The 20,932-nt window shown below is 38.1% G+C and overlaps 1 protein-coding gene across 1 annotated transcript; it reads right to left on the minus strand.

Moving 5' to 3' along the window:
* Window positions 1-203: 203 nt before the first annotated feature.
* LOC104434005 (DNA polymerase epsilon catalytic subunit A) lies at window positions 204-20,558 on the minus strand. Its single transcript, XM_010046944.3, has 49 exons — window positions 20,302-20,558; window positions 20,032-20,097; window positions 19,868-19,927; window positions 19,282-19,377; window positions 18,314-18,474; window positions 18,069-18,157; window positions 17,747-17,964; window positions 17,520-17,606; window positions 17,314-17,448; window positions 17,038-17,160; window positions 16,447-16,530; window positions 16,153-16,317; window positions 15,863-16,039; window positions 14,374-14,487; window positions 13,995-14,099; window positions 13,463-13,581; window positions 13,214-13,355; window positions 13,041-13,135; window positions 12,643-12,748; window positions 12,465-12,544; window positions 12,204-12,380; window positions 11,606-11,693; window positions 11,386-11,466; window positions 11,173-11,316; window positions 10,741-10,836; window positions 10,407-10,607; window positions 9,837-9,891; window positions 9,615-9,757; window positions 9,100-9,536; window positions 8,386-8,533; window positions 8,096-8,293; window positions 7,900-7,974; window positions 7,052-7,242; window positions 6,348-6,531; window positions 6,204-6,268; window positions 5,668-5,800; window positions 5,457-5,558; window positions 5,300-5,383; window positions 5,007-5,081; window positions 4,764-4,823; window positions 4,423-4,676; window positions 4,280-4,328; window positions 3,795-3,955; window positions 3,649-3,715; window positions 2,785-2,892; window positions 2,501-2,671; window positions 2,200-2,397; window positions 1,712-1,818; window positions 204-1,396 (listed from the first exon to the last, which is right to left on the minus strand). The coding sequence occupies exons 1-49, from the start codon at window positions 20,461-20,463 to the stop codon at window positions 1,036-1,038; spliced, it is 6,597 nt and encodes a 2,198-aa protein (XP_010045246.2). The 5' UTR covers window positions 20,464-20,558; the 3' UTR covers window positions 204-1,035.
* Window positions 20,559-20,932: the final 374 nt, after the last annotated feature.

Raw genomic sequence — 20,932 nt, forward strand, 5'->3', positions numbered from 1 at the left:
ACATGCATTTTCAGATGCAAGCCAAAGCACTAAGGTTCTTTTTTCTCCCTCGGTAGATTCATCAGGTTGCTACTTGATAGCTCACGCAGAAGACCTCACTTATTGATTATATAATATTAATCGTCATCACATGCTGACCAAAGTCTTCCAGCAAGGCGGTCTTGACTGTCGCTTCTTGCTGCATTCTGAAACCTCATAAAATGTCAGGCCAGCGCGTGATGTATACTAAATGCTCTCAAGAATTCAAGAACAAAATTTACAAGATTGGAACTAAATGCTCTTGAGAATTCAAGAACAAAATTTACAAGGCTGGATATATACGATCAGCTATCTTTCAGTAAAAAAGCTTGAATTTTTCTTGCATTCTCTTCACATAAATGACAGGAAGTGATTTCCTTCCTACATAAAAATTGATTCGGTGAACTCAATAAGTGAAACAAGAACCACCTAAAGTAAATGGACCTTAGAACAGAGTACGTCACATGTGCTGCTATGTACGTTTTGCTTCTTTGAACCATCTTATGTGGCATGAGCATATCAGTGCTTGGCTGATCAGTAAGCTATCCCTAGAAACCCAAGCTTAATAATTATCTGCTTAGATTACATCCTCCAGGAGACCCGTCATGAAAATCACCCGTGTAAGAATCATCAGGATCGGGATCAGGATCGATACTATTATGGTACCACAATGCCGCGTGCACTTCCATATGAAATCCTATTCGGGCCTTGCTGCAGAGCATATCTGGACTTCAAGCCTCGTAGTAAGCATATAAGTCACTAGCTCTCGTATGTGTCGCATTCAGCCTCACCCTTCAAGACCAAATTATGACATGAGTAACCCCCGAAATTAAGAACTTCAAAGAAAGCGCTATTTAACTCCCCTCCGTTGGCCTGTTGCAGTGCCTCAAAGTTAAAAATATCTTTAGCTGCTGCATGGGGCGTACTTCAATTCAATGAGGGGCATTGTCTGCGAAATACCCAACCCATGACTTGTTCGATTTCCTTTTCTTGAATGGAAGTCCCAGAGTGGAAAGTTTATTTCACTTCTAAGATCCACGAGGTGCATTCGTGGAGGAGCTGAAAATTCTGATGCACAGCTATTTTTAGAAATATCTGCATCTTGCCGCGGAACTCGGAAGCATCTTCTTTGCACCTAAATGAGCCAGCGCAAGTGCATTGCTCACTTAAATGCGAAGCCTTCACCTGGTTGCACCGGAGGCAAGTAAGGTCTTGTAGGTGATAAATGCGTTCTCTCTGCCTTACAATCTGGAGAAGCGCGTTCTCCATCACTTCACGATTGTAAGGCTGGCCACATTGTGGTACGGCGCAGCACCATTCTTGAGCTAACAGAGCCGAGTCGCGCGACAAGTCGAGGTCTCTGCAGTCATTGCAGTAGCTGCCCAAAACGAAAGAACTATTATGACAATAGGGCCAATGGGATGGTAGATGTCTATGCTAACAGTCGATAAGTCGCTTAGACAAAAATGTTGGAAACTATCGTTTCCTGACACCGCTTGGGGATAATATTGTCACGGGAGGCCGAGACCTCCAAATCCGATTCTATCTACTGGCAGGGAGAAATTTGCACATTACACCAGCCACTAAGGCAATAGCCAAAACTGGTGCACCATCTCATAAATTCCTAGCAGAGACACTCGTAGATCTCTGACAAGTATATAATGTCTAAAAACCATCAGAAGCTTGAATTTACCTGCATATCACGTTGGGTAAGACAAAGGATTGGCAAGGATCACGGAACTCAGCTTCTGGAGCAAATTCTTTTATGCGTACATACCTCAACAGATTCCTTCTCATCACCTGTAGGATAAGAGGGACGATTTTGTGAGTTATTGACACTTCAAACCTGACCATGATGACATATTTGCTCCTCAGGGTCAACTTCGTGGAGGAAAAAAATCAAAATTAAGAAGTTACATGCTCCTGTTTTATACATCAACTCCAAGATGTCTTTGCTATCATCCATGTCAGTTCTCAATACCAATTTTAGATTTTCTCAAACCCTTCTAAGCTTAGCAAACCTAGGACTTTAGCTGTCATACGAACAAGTCAATCAACATCCTCAGTCATGCTGACCATCAATCTAGCAAAGACTCAACATGTACAGAAATATATGGAGTAACAAAATAACCACAGTTGAAAGGAAGGGTCACAGAAATTCATGATCCGGTATAGAATTACCAGAATATCATGCTGAACATTTTGATCCAGAGCAAGAACTGCGCAAATGTGCTTAATGAACTCCAAAGCAGCATCTCCTCTGTGGTTTGCAGAAGCAGGTGATGAATGCTCATCACCCCGATGTCCATCCATTTCTCTCATGTGAAGGACACAATCACGAACAACCCCCAAGAGTTTATCAGAGAAGTAGGAGCCAATCTGTATACAATTTTTAAGTTTCAAATAATGGAAACAGAAGCATTCAACTATTCAAGACATCATTTAAAGTTGCGCAAACTTTCACAATGAGATGTTCTTGCACCTGCTCTGTGAGATATTCCATCATGTGTGATTCAAAATTATTAGCAGCAGCAACTGTGATTGATGGAGTACACAAGTCGCCAGCATCTGAAGATGCCCTATTTGCAGCTAATTTTTGTGCATGATCCCAAGGCATGTATAAGAACTGAGAGACAATGAAGATAAAGTGATCCTGCAAAAGGTTTGGAAGGTTATCCAAACACATTCCAATGCCAAACAACGGTGACCGAGGATTAGTTCACAATTCGGTGATAAAAGCTAACTTTTCACATAACAATGACTAACCTGAATTTTCTTGGGCAAGCATTCAGCAATATTCCAGCTTGACACAATATCGACTTGAGGTTCATCAACATTTACATCAACTCTGACAGGGATTCCACCATAGTTATACTATCAATGAGAAAGGGCACGTCAGTTGGAATATACAGACTGGATGATTAAGTTTATTGTTTAGGCAGATCCCACAATGTAAAGTTCACGCCTTTCCTTTTGCTTGCAATATAGCTATAACTAGTATTCAAAGATAACATTCACAGATACTCCTCCATTCCTCTTGAATCTGAATCACGTGCCTTGTATGACAAGGATGATATTAAGAAAATCATGCTGAGTCAGGTATTGTCCAATGCTAGGGATAAAGCTGTTCAAGTATGTCTGGTGGATATCTATCTGGAGCAACCTTCATATGTTCTCAATCAAATGACAAACAAAAACTTCCAACCTTCGCTGAAGTACAATTGACCATGCCCCGGAAAAAAAATGTTCAAAGAGCCCCTTAAATTTCATTGTCAGACACGATTCCATAGTTGCATTCGACATTTGCAATTGTTTGACTTTATCATCGCTACTTTACACTCAAGGACCTGAGGCATCTAGGAATATCTCCACCTAATAGAAACCACAGTTCCACATTCTTGAAAACAAAGAAAATGTGAAAGCGCTTTATAATGGGAAAGTAATTCATCTACAATCTATGACAAATTGAGAGCATAAGAATTCTCAGATGAGGGAAAGTTTTCTTCTGCTATATTATTGGGCACATGCAATCAAACTTCTTCATGGGAGACTTAAATTCTGCTAACAGAAAACCGCACATAGACAACCTGGTGATGCTAACTGTTTTAAAAAGAATGATTGACATCGTACCTGATCCATATAAAGCAATGAATGCCAGAATTGCACTGGTTCCATCTCAATCCACTCAAATAAGTCTCTATACATCAGTGAAGACAGTGTTATGAAGACAACACAATGCCAATAACCAAAGAGAGGTACTTCTGCCTGCAACTAACCTATTTTGGAGAGTTTTAAGCAAACTATCACAGTAAGCTTGGGCTGCTGATAACTCATATTTTCCAGTATCGATAATGAGCTTTGAGAAGTTCGCAAATATGATTGTGGCACCAAGTTTGCGAAACTCTGCCAACAACAAGGCAAATACCTTTTGCATGACCTGTATTGGTAAAAAACTGGCAAACTTTTAGACAACTAAAGAGATAAGCTGCATGATTACTTATGAATGCACAACTAAATCAAGAATCTTCAACAAAGTCAAAGACAATTTAGATGTCTCAAGCATTAGATCAAGTAAACCTATAATTACAAAGTACAGACACTGTCCATGTGCCTTATCAAATTTAGTGGGTCTTCATACAGAAGAAAAGAACAAGAATTTCAAGCAATGCAGTTAGAATATGAAACAACATAGCAACAAGATCGACCTTGGATCTCCATTCCTCTTATCCACTTCCATAAGAAAATTGCACAAAGTGCCTACCTTGTGAAGCATGCGATGAAGAGCTGGGTCATGAAGTTTTGATTGTGGGCTGTGATACAGGAAAGAAGCAATAAGTAACATCAGCTTCAGAAGAAAAGGTGCATCTAAGAAGTTTAGGCATGATAAACATCAGGCAAGTTTACCTGCAAAGCCATCGATAAGCGTGTTGCAAAATTGCATCAGCATAGACATTTCCATAGGTAACTGCATCTGTAAGGCACCTCTGAACTAACTGTTTCAGCACACGGAATGCAGCTGCGCATGAAGTTGTATCGTCAATGCTGTATTGTTGATCCGTCTCTGAATATAACTCCTGGTCAAAACCAAATAAAGCACCTCCTTCCATTTCATTCACCTGGTTGCTTTTCAGAAGAGCATTCACAGCTAGGTGGTGAATCTGGTAAGAGAAACATCATATGTGATTCAGCAGCAGATCTCAGAAAGAATAATTAGAAAAGATATCTGATATGTATGTTTTCTGGACCTTTAGCTCCACAGACACTTTCCTATATGCTCCAGGATAGGTAAGAACATTTTGATGGACCTATTGAAACAAACAATCAGCACCTTGGGGATACTCAAGATTAGTAAAAGACAAGAAAGTGGCTAAAGCTGGAAGAGAAGAATAACATAAATCTGGTAGCCAAAAAGAGAGATATATATCCTTAATAAGCATGAAGAACGCATCAAATAGAAGTAGAGTCATGGTATAGCCCTTGAAACTAACCTCGTCTGCAAAACAAGTATCTTCCTCATGAATTCCTCCAAGATCCGGAATACCATCATCAGATATCCAAAGCACCTACAAAGACAATATACATTTATGCATCTCTGGTTGAAGAAAGTTAGTTATTAAACAACCTCATGATTCAGGGGCAAAATCAGTCAAGGGTAAAAAAGAATCTATATAGTCCGTCATGATTTCACTGCAACAGCATGAGCACCAAGAAATGTAAATCTAAAGGACCAAATACTTTTAACATTCAAATTAAAGTTCTTAGAAATTCTTCACTTTCAAACCTGTTGCTGATCCCGCAATGCTCTCGAAAAGAAGATGTCTGCCGTACATAAAAGCCAGTCAACTTCAAAGTTCCCCAGGGGCACCTGTCAAATAAATTATAAGACTCATACCACAGACGCTATAAGAGGAACTCTGTTTGCAAAGTAGAAGTATTACATGAGCATATCTGGAGAGTGAGATTCTTTCTCTCAACCACTGGGTCGATGCAGCACAACGCTGCATTCCAACTTTGGCAGCTATTTGTTGCCATCCAAGAAACTGTACAGAGCCCCAAAATTAAGAGATCTGTAAATATATATAGGGACAAAAAAGTAACGCGAAAGTACCATATAATTGAGAAGCAGCTTTTATCATAGATTTACATCACCTGGTATTGACAATCACGAGCATTAGGAGGAATGCTCACACATGGGAATTCATCTAGTGCTCTTATACCAGCTTTGATTGACTGAATGTTGGGGCACTCGATGACAGCAATTGTAGGTCCGTGATGTTCATGTCTGTCATTTAGCATTCATGATGCTAATATCAGTATGTAAACAAACGGAACACAGTATATAAGGCCCATACTCTTGAAGATGGAACAGGGAAAAAAAAGGAATAGTGCTTAGCAGGGCTCATGAAAGCCATTTAGCTTGTGATAGACAGAAAAGCCAATTCAAACCTCTCAGAGGGAACAAATAGAAGATATTGTATAAACATAGTGAAAAAGCTCATTAAGAAAATGCTCATTCAGTTTGGGATCATCCATGCACATTTGGCCTAGACAAATCTTCAGTACATCTTCCCATTTACTCATCTTATAATATTTTAAGTGTTATAAAGTTAGTGTCCAAGCTATCCGTATAATTGAGAGAAACTTCCTCTAAACAGCTTATATAGAATTTAAATGACAAGTCAAACCTGTACTCATTAATAACCCGTTGCATAATCTTCTCAGCATCATTCACATATCCAACATAATCTACCTTCAATACAAGCAGAAAAATTACTACAGCAGAAGAAAATGTTAAGAAATTTCAGAAGAAGAAGAAACAGAAAATATACCTTGAAAGTGATACCATCCTGTAGAGTGGAGAGTTCAACAGCCAAGGTTTGGCAAGCTTCCCGGAATTGTCTTTCAAGAAAAGATGCTGATAGATCTCTATTCTGGTGAGGATTTACCACAACAACAGATATTGTTCTCAATGCAGGAAGATAGCTAGCAAATATAGCTCGCCCTTCAGAAATGCTGAAATGGAATGAACGGTAAGATAAAATCTGCTCAATAAATGATAAGCATACGACATGGACATTAATAAATCAGACACAGGAAGACTATGAACTTATTCCCAGCAACCTACAAGTGCCATATACATTTTTATAGACTTATTTGCTAAACCAGCATCGGTTCTTGTCCAGAACAAGAACTAATATTGATGCAACGGGAACAATTGATATTTTCAGAAGTGCAGAAAATTCTCCAGTTATGTTTATTTGACTGAATGACAACCTTTTGCATGATCAAGCACACTGCAACAAATCCAAGGGATCTGACTCTAGTACGGATTATATAGGGTGAGCTGCCGCATCCTACTTATTCAAAAAACTAGAGGAAGATAAAAGTTAGAAAATAGTTGTCCTCTTCCAACTTAAAAAGGCTTGAGATATAACCCAGTAGAGTTATCTGTACTAACATTATATTTTTCTATGGTCAAATAACTATCATGCGAATAGAGGTAATCCATATGTGAAAAGATAGATCAGATTACCTATGGTACAAGTAAAAGAATGAGATGGACTGCTCCAGATAAGAGCACTCTGCTGTAGTTTTCATATGTAATTCAGTTAGACACCAACTGTCTTGGGCATCTCGTTTTTTCGCCGTCTTATCTACTTTACAGACACATCCAATCTGCAGGATAGCGCCAAAATCTGAAGGCACTTTTGTCTCGTATACTCCCTGAGTTAAACATTAGCATCACAGTTTGGTAAAAGTAAAACTATCTAAAGATGTATTACCAGCAAGATCAATCGATAAAATGCACATCAGCTCAGTAAACATATCTCGTGATGGAAATATAACTACTTAAATTCACTACAAGACCCTACATGTCCTTGTAGAATTTAAACTGAAAGACAAGTTATGATTAGTAAAGAGCTCACTAAGACAAGCTTCTGATACTGAACATAAGATGCAAGAGAAACTAATGGGTCTAATCAACAGTGAAGATCTGAAATTCATTTCATGCAATAAGAGAACTCTCAGAATCCATTTAGATTGCATGTCTCAGCTAGCACAGTGCCAAAATTTGTCATTAGCACATATATTTCACAGCTTATTGTGGAATAGAAGGACAAGTTGGTCAGCCTAAACTGTTCCTAGAGAAAGAACGCACAGCCTTATTATGTTTAATTTTCTCTTATTATGTACTAAAAGTCTTGTTTACCAAACTCTGAAATATTTTCATGGCACTATTAGCATTGAGGAAAAACTGAGGGTCTGAGAAGTCCATAAGTGATGATAATTAAGTACTAAATCAAAAAATGTATTTTTAAGCAAGAGAATACAAGTGGAGAAAATGAATATTGTTGATATAACGTGCGATGGTATCCTGACCTCAATCTCTGGGTCTGCAAGTAGAGATGCAAGTTTTTTGCTTTCAATCCTGAATTGATCTTCATCTATAGTGACCTTCATGCAAACAAATGAAAAAAAAAAATCAAAGAAACAGGAAAACAAATTTAACAAGCTTTTCACAATAATATCTTCATTAAGGTAGAATACAACATAGTAAAAAATTGAGTATGTGTACCTCCACTAGGTTACAGCTACGCTTCCCATGGGGCAGAATTTTGTTAACACGCCTTCCAGGAAATTCTTCTGTTTTTGATGCTTTAGAGTTGAGGTAAAACACTCTAGGAACAACAATAGGAATTTTAAGCATAATTCCATCAACAAGCACCCAGGCAAAAAATTGTCCACTTGTTGAACTTGGAACCAGTTGTATAATCTGAAAGAAGCAGAAACAGTTCAGTTGACAGATTTCAGCAATCAAATGGTTCTCATTTCCATGAAATTTCTATAACTGGATCTTAATTTGACCTGCCAATGACATCTTGTCAGGGCTACTTCATGCCTTGTAAAGTATGAGCTAACCCCATGTCTCCCATTGGCTTCTTTATGATTTTTCGTACCAGCTGACTGTTTGGAAACACCATTATAAATATATGGAGTCTGCAAGTTGCCCAACCTGTAAAAGAGCAAAGAAATTGTTATTTGGCAACACAAGACCCTTTTACTGAGCTCATATATGCACAACAGAAATAAAACCCCTACATATTTCTGTTAAAAAGGAAAAAAAAAAAAATGCTCACCACAATCTTGCTAATGAGCGTGCAAAATGCAAGCACCCAGCCTACTTATGATTCGAGCAAGGATCATATGAGTAAGTAAGAAGCATAAATTGAAATAAGGAGCAGGATTATTTGAGGAGGCCTAAAACTGAAGTGTCCAGCGGAGGGGGACAATGTGTCATTGCTAGCCCATGGTTGACAAACTTTGTTTTAGTGGGATTTTGGTTTTTCAATACATAAACCTGATGTTCTGTGCTTCCAAGCCAACGTGCCTTCATCATACATTATAGGACACACCTCTGCTTGCCAGCCTCTCAATTGCAAAGATTATGGTATTGCAATTAGAATCTGGATGCTGCACCTTATGCAATGGGGGCAATGTAATAGAGAATGTGCATCCACACATGAGACTCAACCTTTTTATGCATTATATAAAGCAGAAATTTCGTATGGAAAAAAGTACCTCTGTCGTTTTCTCTTGTCCAAAGCATCTTTCCACTTTCTCTTTTTCAGTTCAAGCCATCCTTGATAGTCAATGTTTCTGTCAATATTTTCTGCAGAATTGGTATTTAGAACTCTAGCTTCTTCCTGATGGTCATCTGCTTGGCACATGGATTTGACTGGATGCCTCTCACTGTTACCTTCATAATGACGAACGAGTGGTCTTGGTCTAATTATAGAACTTCCCTTCTTGTTTCCAAAATCTTCTAAATCTTCCACGATCTTTTCATTTACGATATGGTTGGTGCTAATGTCACCACTACCTCCATTTGGTGCATCGTCCTTATTTTTCAAGGCAAAAATATCAACTAATTTACGTTGGCGGAACTTGTCATCCTTCTCACGAACCTTCTTGTGCAGCCAATCAGGATGAACAACCCTAGGAACAGGATTTGCAACCTAAAGAATTTTAAGCATTATAAATTTAGAGAAAAAGGAAAATAGACCATTTTAACAAAAAGGTAACATAGATGCCACCTTCTGCATTGCTGCAGGAATGGTTATAATTTTCTGAATTGCGGAACTGAGACGTTGCTTGTAATAGGACCAATCGATGATTGATCTGATGCCAACATCTGATGATATTTTGCACCATTTTCTTAGGTAAAACTTCATTATTTCTGCAACACAAGGCATTAATTAATTCAGTTGATGAGCAGCAAAAGGACATTATGGAGGTGATGATAGCACATAACTGACCAATATCAGTTTCGAATATTGCAACGGGAACAGCACGCTCACTGACAGGTGTCCCCTGTTCATAATGTGCAAAAGAAAACTCCATTAGATATTCTAAAAATAGAAAAGCAACCTAAACTAAGGTAGAAGATGCCATGGGACTGCTAAACTAGCAATTAGGCAGAAGACAGACCATTAGGATCTTTAGGGTCATGCAAACCTATAGACCTTCACCATGGAAAACTAATACAGAAATTACTAGACACGGCATGGCTAATAGGTTTTATCAGTTCTCTACAACATGTTCCATATATGCAGAAATTTTCGTGTGTTCTGCACAAACAATGTAAGGCATTTTATCTGTTTCCTACACCATGTTCATTTATGTCCAAATTGATGCCAACTTTTGCATAAAGAAGGAATGAAAAACTCTTCTTTGTAATTGTTTAATTTCCATCTTGCTGTAATTAAAATATTCAGTAGTCACATAATGTCAAAATATGAAAGTTAGCTACATGAACTCATAAGACTATCAATACAATAATATTCCTGGATGCATGGGTCTTCCAGGGCAAGGATAGATTAACTTACCCTTGGTTCACATGCAACTATATATTGGCAGCGCAAGCCTTTATCTTTTACCATAGTTTCACCAAGAAAATCAGCTAAACGCTTAGCAGTAGTCACTGCACAGGACTTCTGTTGCCCATAGTCAACCAAGGATTTGCTCATGGTGCTTGACTCTGATATGTAATCCAGCAATTCACTATCTGCAATATCCTTACCTTGATTCTGAAGATAAATGAAAATTTAAAGAAAAGGGGTTAAGAATGTCGAACACATGAACAGGAGTTGGTTGACAAAATTCAGTTTTTTTAATAATGCATTCTTACTAGTGAAGGAATTAAGCTTATCTGTTACGCACATCAAGAAGATCAAGCCAGCCGTTTGCAACAGAGGCGACTGATGAGTAGCACTCTTCTAAGGTTGAACCATGAAGAAACTTGTGAAAGAGTTCAGCCTGTGCAGAAGAAAATATTTTACATGAGGAAATTCTTCAATAGATGCTTCTGGATCATATATAAAAAAATTTGATTCAAATTTGGAGACAACCTGACTTATCCTAAGTAATAAAGTGGACAGGGAAAACAGATATTTGAAAATAAAGGAAGGAAAGAAATTTTGAAGCATTTTGCTCTTTCATCCCTACTTGGTCAGATAAGTGTCTCAAGGAGTTACAACTGAAAAAAGTAGTCTAAATTTGTCCTCAGTGAAGAAAAGAGGATCCCCATTTGACAGTAAAAAATTAGCGGAAGATCAAATAAGCTGGAGTAGAGGAAAGCACAAGCAAAGATACCTGAAACACTTTGATTAGCTTCAGTTCACCTCTACGCTTGATCTCAAAACCTTTCAGCTCAGCAAGGGTCCCATCATCATTAAAAACAGCATAACGCTTCTTTATTAAGATCCCTTCTTCCTTAGAAGCTGGGAGAATCATTGCCTTCATGGAGAGGAAAATGGTCACAAGCAACTCAATTACAAAATTTCAGACCACAAGGAAATCCATTACCTTGTATGGTCCATCCACTTCAAATTCAATGGAGCATTCGCTGTGAGTGGTATATGTCTTGTTGATAGGATCAGTAAGAGTCTGCTAAGAATTAGCAGTTAGGCCACTAGAGGAAAAATCCCTTTTACATAAAGTTCATGGGTAAAGTGAAATCCACCCTATCTAAGGATAATTAAAAGTAAACGACAAAAAAATCATGCAAAATAATTTCAATTATGACCTGGTACTGATCATTCGTATTGTTCTGTGCCACATCAACGTTGAGCATAACACAGGGGTAAGAGATGGTAAGCTTTCGTTTTGAATCCCTGAAAGTTATTTTGCAAACCATGCTCAGATCCCATACATAAACTTAAAAAAGGCCAAGCTATATTTAACAAAACTGAAGGGGAAACAAGATGAACATGCTGAAAAGATAATCACTTTGCAAATAACTAAAACATTGTAATAATTTCAAGATATTTGGTGATTTTAATCCAGTTAATAGTCAATTCAATGCAAAAACGATTATGCTAACCTGCTTTCTTGCTGTTATTTTTCACTTGAAATCGTAAAAGTCAACTGCTCACTTTCTCATATACCATTTTGATGCTTCATTGTACACTATATTGTTCTTCGATTATTTCACAAGAAAATTATTGAAAAAAGAAAAAGAAAAAGGAAAAGCATTTGTTCTGTGGTAGCAAAGACTTAGTAAGGCAAAGCCATTTTGTCCAAAAACCACAGGAAAACAAGAAGAATGTGCTAGAAAAATCACAGCTTATCATATGACTAACAGAAATTTAGCAACATGTAAAAATTAAGAAGCAAAAACATACTTTGTCTTGAAGCTGAAATTCTCAGGGAAAGATCCAGGCAGAGCACACCAGATACCGTCTGTGTCTAATTCAAGTGGTTTTCCAATTTTTTCTACCAGCAAGCGAGCATTCTGAATGATTTTTGCTCCAGTATAAGTAACTACTCCAGCCATTTCCATGGAGTACCATCTTGCTCCCCTGAGATAGCAACCATCAATAACAGTACCAAAAACATATAAAAAGGCTTTTTATTAAGATTTGACTAAAATATAATCAACTTACTTTCGCATGACATATCCATAGAAGGAATTAAGTATACACTTGTGAGCTAGCTGCAGAGAATCATAGAGCACTACCATGTCCTACAAATACAAAACAGAGAGTACCAATAATAAAACTGCCTGTAATGTAGAAGCAAGATGAAAATCAAGTTGTGAGTGGACATGAAGACGTTTCATACTTGTGCTTCCTGTATTTTTATAGAATTTCCACTAGCCTTAGCTTCTGACAGCTTCCCCTTCCAGACTTTATTAAGTCCTTTGTACTCATACCTTCTATCACGAAAGCTGAAACCAAAATCACAAGGTTAGCCAAAGTTAAACCAGCAGTTGGCCCTTCTCAAGGTTAGCCAAAGTTAAACCCTTGGAGACGGCAAGCAGCAATACAGACATACTGCAAGTAGCGACTAATTTGCAAGGAACAGCTTTTGAGGGACAAAAGTTAAGGAATAGATTTCACAGTGGTTCAGGCAAAAAATTTTAATGTTCTTGATTGGAAAAAGATATCAACATACTGTCTAACAAACAGGGCAATTTTTGGTGTCATTATATATAAGAAAATGCAGTCTATTTTGCTAACCTGCGGACAGTATCTACATAGAATGGATTCTCCCGCATGCATATCCCTGCTTCTCGAAGTTCAGCGACTGGCTTGTCGAGTACCCTTTTATATGCCTGTGCAACAATACATAGCTTAGTATTTTAAATCACGGCAATCAGAAAAGCTCTTATTGAAGATTATTACTGGCATACCTTCTGACAGTATTTCTTAAGACGATCTCTAAGCTTTAACTGTTGCTCTGCTTTAGGAAGGTCAAGAAATGATTTTGATAATTGTCCCTCTGACATATCAACAATCTCAGACTCTATCTGTTTCTTCAAATGGTAATAGTCGCTGAAGGTTGAAATAATAGCCACATTACATCTTTCATCAGATTTTGGTCGATATTCTGTGGAATTGAAATAATATGAAAAGCAGATTTGACTGACGAGATACAGAACCTTTTCTTTGCCATAAAAGTTTCCCCACGCCACACCCATTCAAGCTTTCGGAGACAAGTTTTGCCAGGACGATTGAAGTCACATGCTGTGCATACCTCATCAGTAACTATTGACGGTGGCTGGAGATCAACGAAAGGAAATTTTGGCTCATTAACCAAAAAGATAATTAAGCAAACTAAAGTATAAAGATTGAACAAATAACTGAATTTTATAAAGAGGCCAAAAGTTATTTTTACAACTGTCAAGTATGAGGGAGAAATTATAATCATAGCTGGAACTAAATTTATAGTAGATATGATCACTCATATAGCATTTGAGCATTTATAGCCCTCACTTGTTGCTCCACTTACTTTATCTCATGCAGCATACAAGAATACCCTCGTTTACTACCTGGATTGAACCTCATTCTTTCATACATTTCTCGCTGTACTCTGTTCTGTCAAATATCAACAAAGGCTAGACACATCTCTTTCCCAGCGCAGACAGAACAACCTCAAGCAAAGAGGTGAAAGAAATCTCTGCAACAGCATACCTGAAGTCTGTTTGTTAATATAATGTTTGGGTACATAGCAGCCACATCCAAATGGTAAATGAGGGGGGACTCTTCACGTATTGGTTCATCTCGCAATTTTTGAAGCTGGAGAATGCCATCTAATCATCATCAGTTTGAGGAAATAATAGAATGGGATAGAAAAAACCACTGCTAGTTTCAAGATATCGAAGAAATCCCATGAATAAGTCAAATGATAAAGAAAAAGTAATGAAGTTGTTGATGTCAGATAAAAGGCAAGCATTAAATCTGAAAAGAAAAACATTATAAGTTTTTTGAAATGAAGCATGAGCTGGGAGAGTTTCCAAGGCGCATGGCATTGTTCAGAAGAGATTTAAGCAGGAAGAGACAAGGTTAGCACCTTCTCCTTAATAGCATTCTTCACTTCGTCATAATTACAGACTGATTCCAAATCCATTTTACCCTCGACTCTGATTGCATACTGAAGGTCGCGGTCAAGGTTGTTAATGAGTTGCTGAAATAAAAGTACTCTAAGATCAGGGAATGCCAGAATTATGTAGTTGAGAAAACTTAGCTACAATACCCAAAAAATAATAAATAAAAGCAAGTTTATAGAAGATAACAACAAATTGTATATCATGAAACCTGAAGTAAAATTCATGAATCCAAATCTCATAAGATCCAAGTTTGACACATGATACACACGGTTAAGCACTCAAATGTTTGCATGAACAGCTAGGGCAATATATATTCAGCATACTTTTACCTCATGAGATCGAAGCTTGAGGAAAGGAAAAAACTGGACTTCATTTTGCAAAAAAATAAAAAATAAAAAAGTTTCAAGTGAGAAGAATGACAAATAAATTTAACAATGTTCGAAGCCTCAATAAACTCTTCTTCCGAAGAAAAATTGCTCTTGTAACCACAAGTCACCGACTCGCACACTTCATCCAGTAACAAATAATCTTGACCATGGATATGCTAAGACAAGCCAAACTTTCATCTCAGTGAAGTTTATAAACATGAACAAAAAGAAGTAAGTTGACATTTTTCATGCTGTAATTTTGCTGCCTGAATCTCTATAATCAAAGAAGGTTAGCACTCATAAGGTCATAACTAAGTTCATGATTATTTTTCATGCATGATGCAGACATGACTCAAGCGGACAAACTAGATCGCCAAAATGTTCGGGAATAAGTTCATTCAATCCTTTTTCTTGCAGCTGCGCATATCCTTGGCCAATGCAAATATCGGATTCAGCATTAATTAAATACTAAACGAATATCATGCATAAAAGTACAAATTGTATTCTTTGAAAGCTTCATGATTATATTTTACTGACATTCTACACATTAATTCAAGACTGGTGGTTTTTTCTCTAAATCTCTTTCATAAAGAACTATACAAGTCTACTTGAGCTCCCATAATTTATTTTATTTTTATTGCATGAACACAATTGGTACTGTCAATATCATACATATCACGGCACAACATGATGAAAAACACAAACTATGAAAGCAAATTGCAATATGACAAAGCACGAGATGCTTATCGCCTACATTGACGGGTATAAAAACATTTCCTGTCAACCAATTGGCTTGTTAAACGAATTCATCATGCTCTAAAGCCAGCATAATTGACATAAATTATAAACATAACTAGGACAGGCCAACATGAATGCAAGCTCTATGCATGTTCATATCAATTTAAAGGTGTGCAGAATGCTACTTAAACAGAGGAAACTGAGGTGTCGCTTCTAGCACTGGATACACAGACATGGAAAGACATTGGTGATTAGTCAGCTAGACCCATAAGGGAGATTTGCTTGCAAATCTATGACTTCAATTGCGTCACCAAAGCAAGAATCAGAAATCAATCAATTTTCTTACCTCATATGCAGATGGATCAAGCTTAAAATAAGTTGGAAGATCAGATCTAAAAACGCCACTCTCAAGACACTCCACATGGCCTCCGATGTATGTCTCACTCTCAAGAAGGCGATTGTTAAAAAACTTCTCTAGCTCAGCTTGGTGCTTGTTAGGGCATATAACATTGGCCTTGTATGCCTACAATCAATCCAATATTCAGTAGCAAAGAAAGAAGTCATTTATTGTACTCATCAAGATAGAAGAAATTTCTTCACCCAGGAAAGAATCTGCGTAAGCATCCAAGAACCTACCTGAACCATAAGAAGCATTTCGCAAAGGGTCCCACTACCTTTGCGGAGAACCTCATCAGGTGACATGGGGATTATAGTTGCAAGAGAGAAAATGAATGGGTGGACATAGGTCATGTAGAGGTAATATGTTGCGACGGCATCAGAAACAGAATATGAAGCCATCATCTGTCCAAACAATGTAAGAAACAAATCTTCATCATTTTATTATTCAAAGGAATACCTGACATTACATGCATTTCTAACATCCTACTTCAATACAATACACAATGGGGAATCACTGGAGATAATTCATACCTGAGGCTTATCTTTTGCAAACCGCACCATATCTTCTGGATTTACTTCAAGTGGATCATAACCCAACTTCGCCTTTGTCACAGCCTTGCATAAAACAGAGCAAGAACTATGTTACCTCCTAACACACAATGCAGACAAAGACATGCTTCCATATAATATCATATAGATGAGTTGAAACTAGTAAATAGTCACTTCTAGTCGTATCATTGAGTAGGACAGAGCCGTTTTGCTCCTTCCATCTTTTCATCTTTTCTCTATGGGCAACCCATATCGGATAATTATGAGCAGCAAAAAGATAACGAGCTTACCAGCTCACAACAGAAGAAAATATTCTTATAACAAGGTTGAATACAAAATGTTTGATGACAACATTAATTCATGGATTAGGAGGAATAGAGTCTACAATCATTCACTGCATGAACATGAAAATTTTAAAGCATGTTACAAGCTCATATGAGACATAGATCACAAAGTTGCAGTATTTATGCTCTGAATACTGCCAGATTAATTTCTCGACGAGTTTCTCAAAATATAAGACAACAAAAGAAAATCTCAACAAATAGAATATGACCTTGAAATTGATGAGCTTACCTTTAGACCCTGGCTACCCTGGGGAAGATAACTGTCACGTTTGACCCAGGCAAAACAATCCAGATGACAGGCAAATCTAGAGCGACATTCCCCTTGGATCTTATCGCATTGAAAGCCTACCTCCTGAAAGATAAAAAAGATAGATAGGAAGGCACGGGAAATGCTGATAAATTCCTGAACCATATGTTGGCATTCAATATCGCACTAAGGTGCAATCTAGAATTGAAAACAAAAACTCATACAATAATTCCCGGATGAATATTGATGAATACATACATTGCTCATTTTGAACCCATGATGGGCTGCTCTGCTCTCCAAGAATGGCCAGTCAAAAAAGTCACCATTATACGTCACATATACACCAGGCTTCAGCTCTTGCATGTGGGCAAACCAGCGACGAAGGAGTTCTACCTGAAAAAAGGTCGATCATGCCATCTGCAAATGCAAGCATAATAAAAGCACTTCACATTATTATCCCTTACCTCATTTTTCACATTCATCACTTCAAAAATTCCTTCATATTCTGGTTTTGGGGTGTACTCCAGATTTTCTATATCTTCCCCAACACACTAAAGACAAGTGCACCAGTATTAGATAACAGTAATAGACAATGTTAGATGTTAACAATCAGAAATTATGTCAATTGAATCAGCAACAGAGATCAGAGCATATTCAGTTAAAAAAAATAGATTAAGTCTTGATTACACACCTCTCGGTTAATAATTAGGTAACCTTTTCCATCCACCATGTATGAAATCATCATGATCATATCGTATTCAGCATCAGGAAATTTCAGGGGTAGTTTTGTTGTCTCAATATCAAATGCACAAACACGAACTTCAGCACGCTGAAGTAGGTCAGTTCTCCTCTCAAGCATGACACCGGTATTAGATACACTAACATCATACCATTGTCCACTTCGCACATCTGTCAGTAGAAAACTTACATGAGTAAAGAAGACATGCCTTCCACCTTAAAAAGCAAAATTAGCAAGAAATTCCTCGAGAGACAAAAATAGCACATCTACTCACCATTATCAATAGCAAAGCGGACATGATATGGCACATCATATTCTCGGAGGTCAATGATACAATCAAGAAAATCTTGAGGTTTTTGTTCTCTGCATATATGCACTAAGAAATTAGTGAAGTATATCAACACTTTCCTTCCAGAAAAAGAACAGAATATAAGACTCTGCTACATTTGATTGAACATTGAAAACCAACGAATGTACCCATTCATAAGAATAAAAACCTGAAAAGAATACAAAGCTTACCTCTTCACCATCAATATAGATTCATATGCCTCTGCAGCTTCCATCTTTGTCCGGTTTCTTTCAACAACGTGCAAAAGGTCGTTCTTCACATTCATTAATTGTTGAACAGTATCAAAGGATATTCTAAGATATGATCTCCGCAATCCAGAGAGATGGTTTTTCTGCCCATAACAGAGCATCTCTTTTAGGTAAAAAAAAGTAATTAACAATACATCACCTCAAGCTTGAAGAAACAAATTCCACTTTGTAAGGACTGCAATGTGGATATTCGGACCCCAGAGATGCCCAATTTGTGGAACAAAAGCACAAAGAATTCCAAAACGAATATAGTCTTTGGTTGAGAGTGAGAGATTCCGTTTCCACAGATAACACTATATAAGAGAATCAAACAGAAAATCCATGCCTCTAATTGTATATAGAGCATTTCAAAAGCACAAAGAATTCCAAATTCCATATATCATGATCCACAAGATTTTTTGTCCACGCACCCCTTTTGAACTTGAAGAAAACATCAATTCTGCTATTCAAGGTCGTCAATTTGTTACAATTTTTTAATCAACCCATCAAAAAACAAAAAGATGTATCTAGTTCTCCATGCAAATAGTTCTAGATCTTTTTTGTAAAATATCAGGAAAAGCTTCAGTAGGAAGCTGAACCCATCATGGTAAGTGCACCTGATTAATGGGCCAAGAGATGGAAGTGGAATTAACATAATCAGATTTTAAATAAACTCCAGCTCCATGATTTTTAAATAAGAAATGAATGTCCATTCGACCTTTTTCTAGTCTTTTGCGGCAGCTCACTTGACAATAGAATAGATCTAATTTCGTAGAATGGTGTTGCCAATAAAATGTGCTAGAAAAAACCTAGACACAGCATAAAGAAATGAACATGGAAAGAAAATCTAAACCATGCAAAGTGCAATAAACAGTGACTGCAGAAGCAAAAAAGAAACAAGAGCGGCTTACTAAATCAAGGTCCTCCTTCTCCACAATCTCAATATTAGCAATTTGGCTTTCATATCTTCGTCTTAAATAAGACTCAACGTCCATCTCCACTTTCTCCTGCACAAACAGCACAAGGAACACCACCTAAATTAGTGTTGCAGGAACACGAGAATTTAAATACGATGCGAAACAGCAACACCTCCCAAAATGTTTCCCAAACTTCATCACGGAAACTGAACCATCATCTCTATTCTCTAAGCACTTCACAAATTCAGCACAGCTAGTAATGTCCATCAATGGGGACCTCTACTACTCCAACTGACCCACTTTTCCAGATGTTTAATCTCCAGGAGCAATAATCATATGGCCACAACAGTGCTAACTACAATTTTTTGCACTTACAAAATTCATTGAGTTGACAAAAAGAAATTGAGTGAGCAGCTTGAGGAAAAATTTTCACCGTGTCACGGTACATTCTACGTTATGGTCTATTTGGCATCATCATGCATCGTCAACAATATTAATCTCAATCTTTTGCTTCCAGCTCATTTCTAGCCATGGCTAAACTATCAGAAACATGGATGCCAGAGAATCATTTCATCCCTACCTTTGTTGCAGCATAAAAATAAGGACGAAATTTGTACTTTGACTTGAAACTGCTACCATCCTGCAATCAAACTCCAAGGAATAAACGGTCGATACAATGACACACCGATGGACACAGACAACATTCGAAATATCCAATCTATGTATTTCAGCATCATCAGTCACCTGAGAAACAAAATAAAGATCGATGCAACTATAGACTTTGAACGTCTCGGGATCCTCCCACGACGACTGCAAAACAAACCAAAAGTCAAAAATCCAGAACATCCTCGAGCCAAGAAATCTCGGACAAGCGATCGATTCTTCCTCAACATATCCTCCAATTAACAAGCTGAGAAACAAATAACTTCCGGATGCCACCGGAATCGGGAAACGAGCTGAAGCAGGAGGTAAAATTCCGGCCGAATGGCGAAAGATGCGGCAAAGCGTACGTACGGGAGCGAAGGTGAGCAACCACCCGAGCTTCTTCTCGCCTTCGGAGAAGAGATCGAACCCTAGCTTCGACTCGAGCTCCTCCTCGGCAGATCGCTGCTGCTGCTTCCACCTCCTCGAGCTCCGGGAGTCCATGCGCTCCCGCTTCCGGCTCTCGCCATTCATCTCGTGGGCGATCGGAGTACGGTAGAGACGAAACCGCCGACGACTTCCGCAGAAAGCGAATCCCGCGGAGCGAGGGAGGGAGGGAGGGTTTTCGAGCCCGCGACGATCTCAGTTCGCAGTGCCGCGAGACGGAAGAAGGGCGGGGCGATAAAATGATTAATCTATTGATGCTGCTCTTTTCCCGCGCTTTTCATCTCGAGTTGGGCCTTATGGGCCGGTGGGACGTTGGGCCATTACGCCAATTTTCTTTCGCGGGTCTCGATCTAGTTTAACCTGAACGGTCGCTTTGCCGCGGGGCACGGGCTTCGGTCTCCTTGTTTAAGTCACCGGTGCCGTTGATATTATAGGCACGATACTGGGTCCCACGAAAATCTAACGTCTCATGCGAAACGAGCTCACATGAGCTGGGAGTCAACAATAATTTTCCTGCAACCATATGGTCTCTGTAGTCTGTATCGTAACTTACGGT

The sequence above is a fragment of the Eucalyptus grandis genome, chromosome 6, assembly GCF_016545825.1.
Source record: "Eucalyptus grandis isolate ANBG69807.140 chromosome 6, ASM1654582v1, whole genome shotgun sequence".
NCBI lineage: Eukaryota > Viridiplantae > Streptophyta > Magnoliopsida > Myrtales > Myrtaceae > Eucalyptus > Eucalyptus grandis.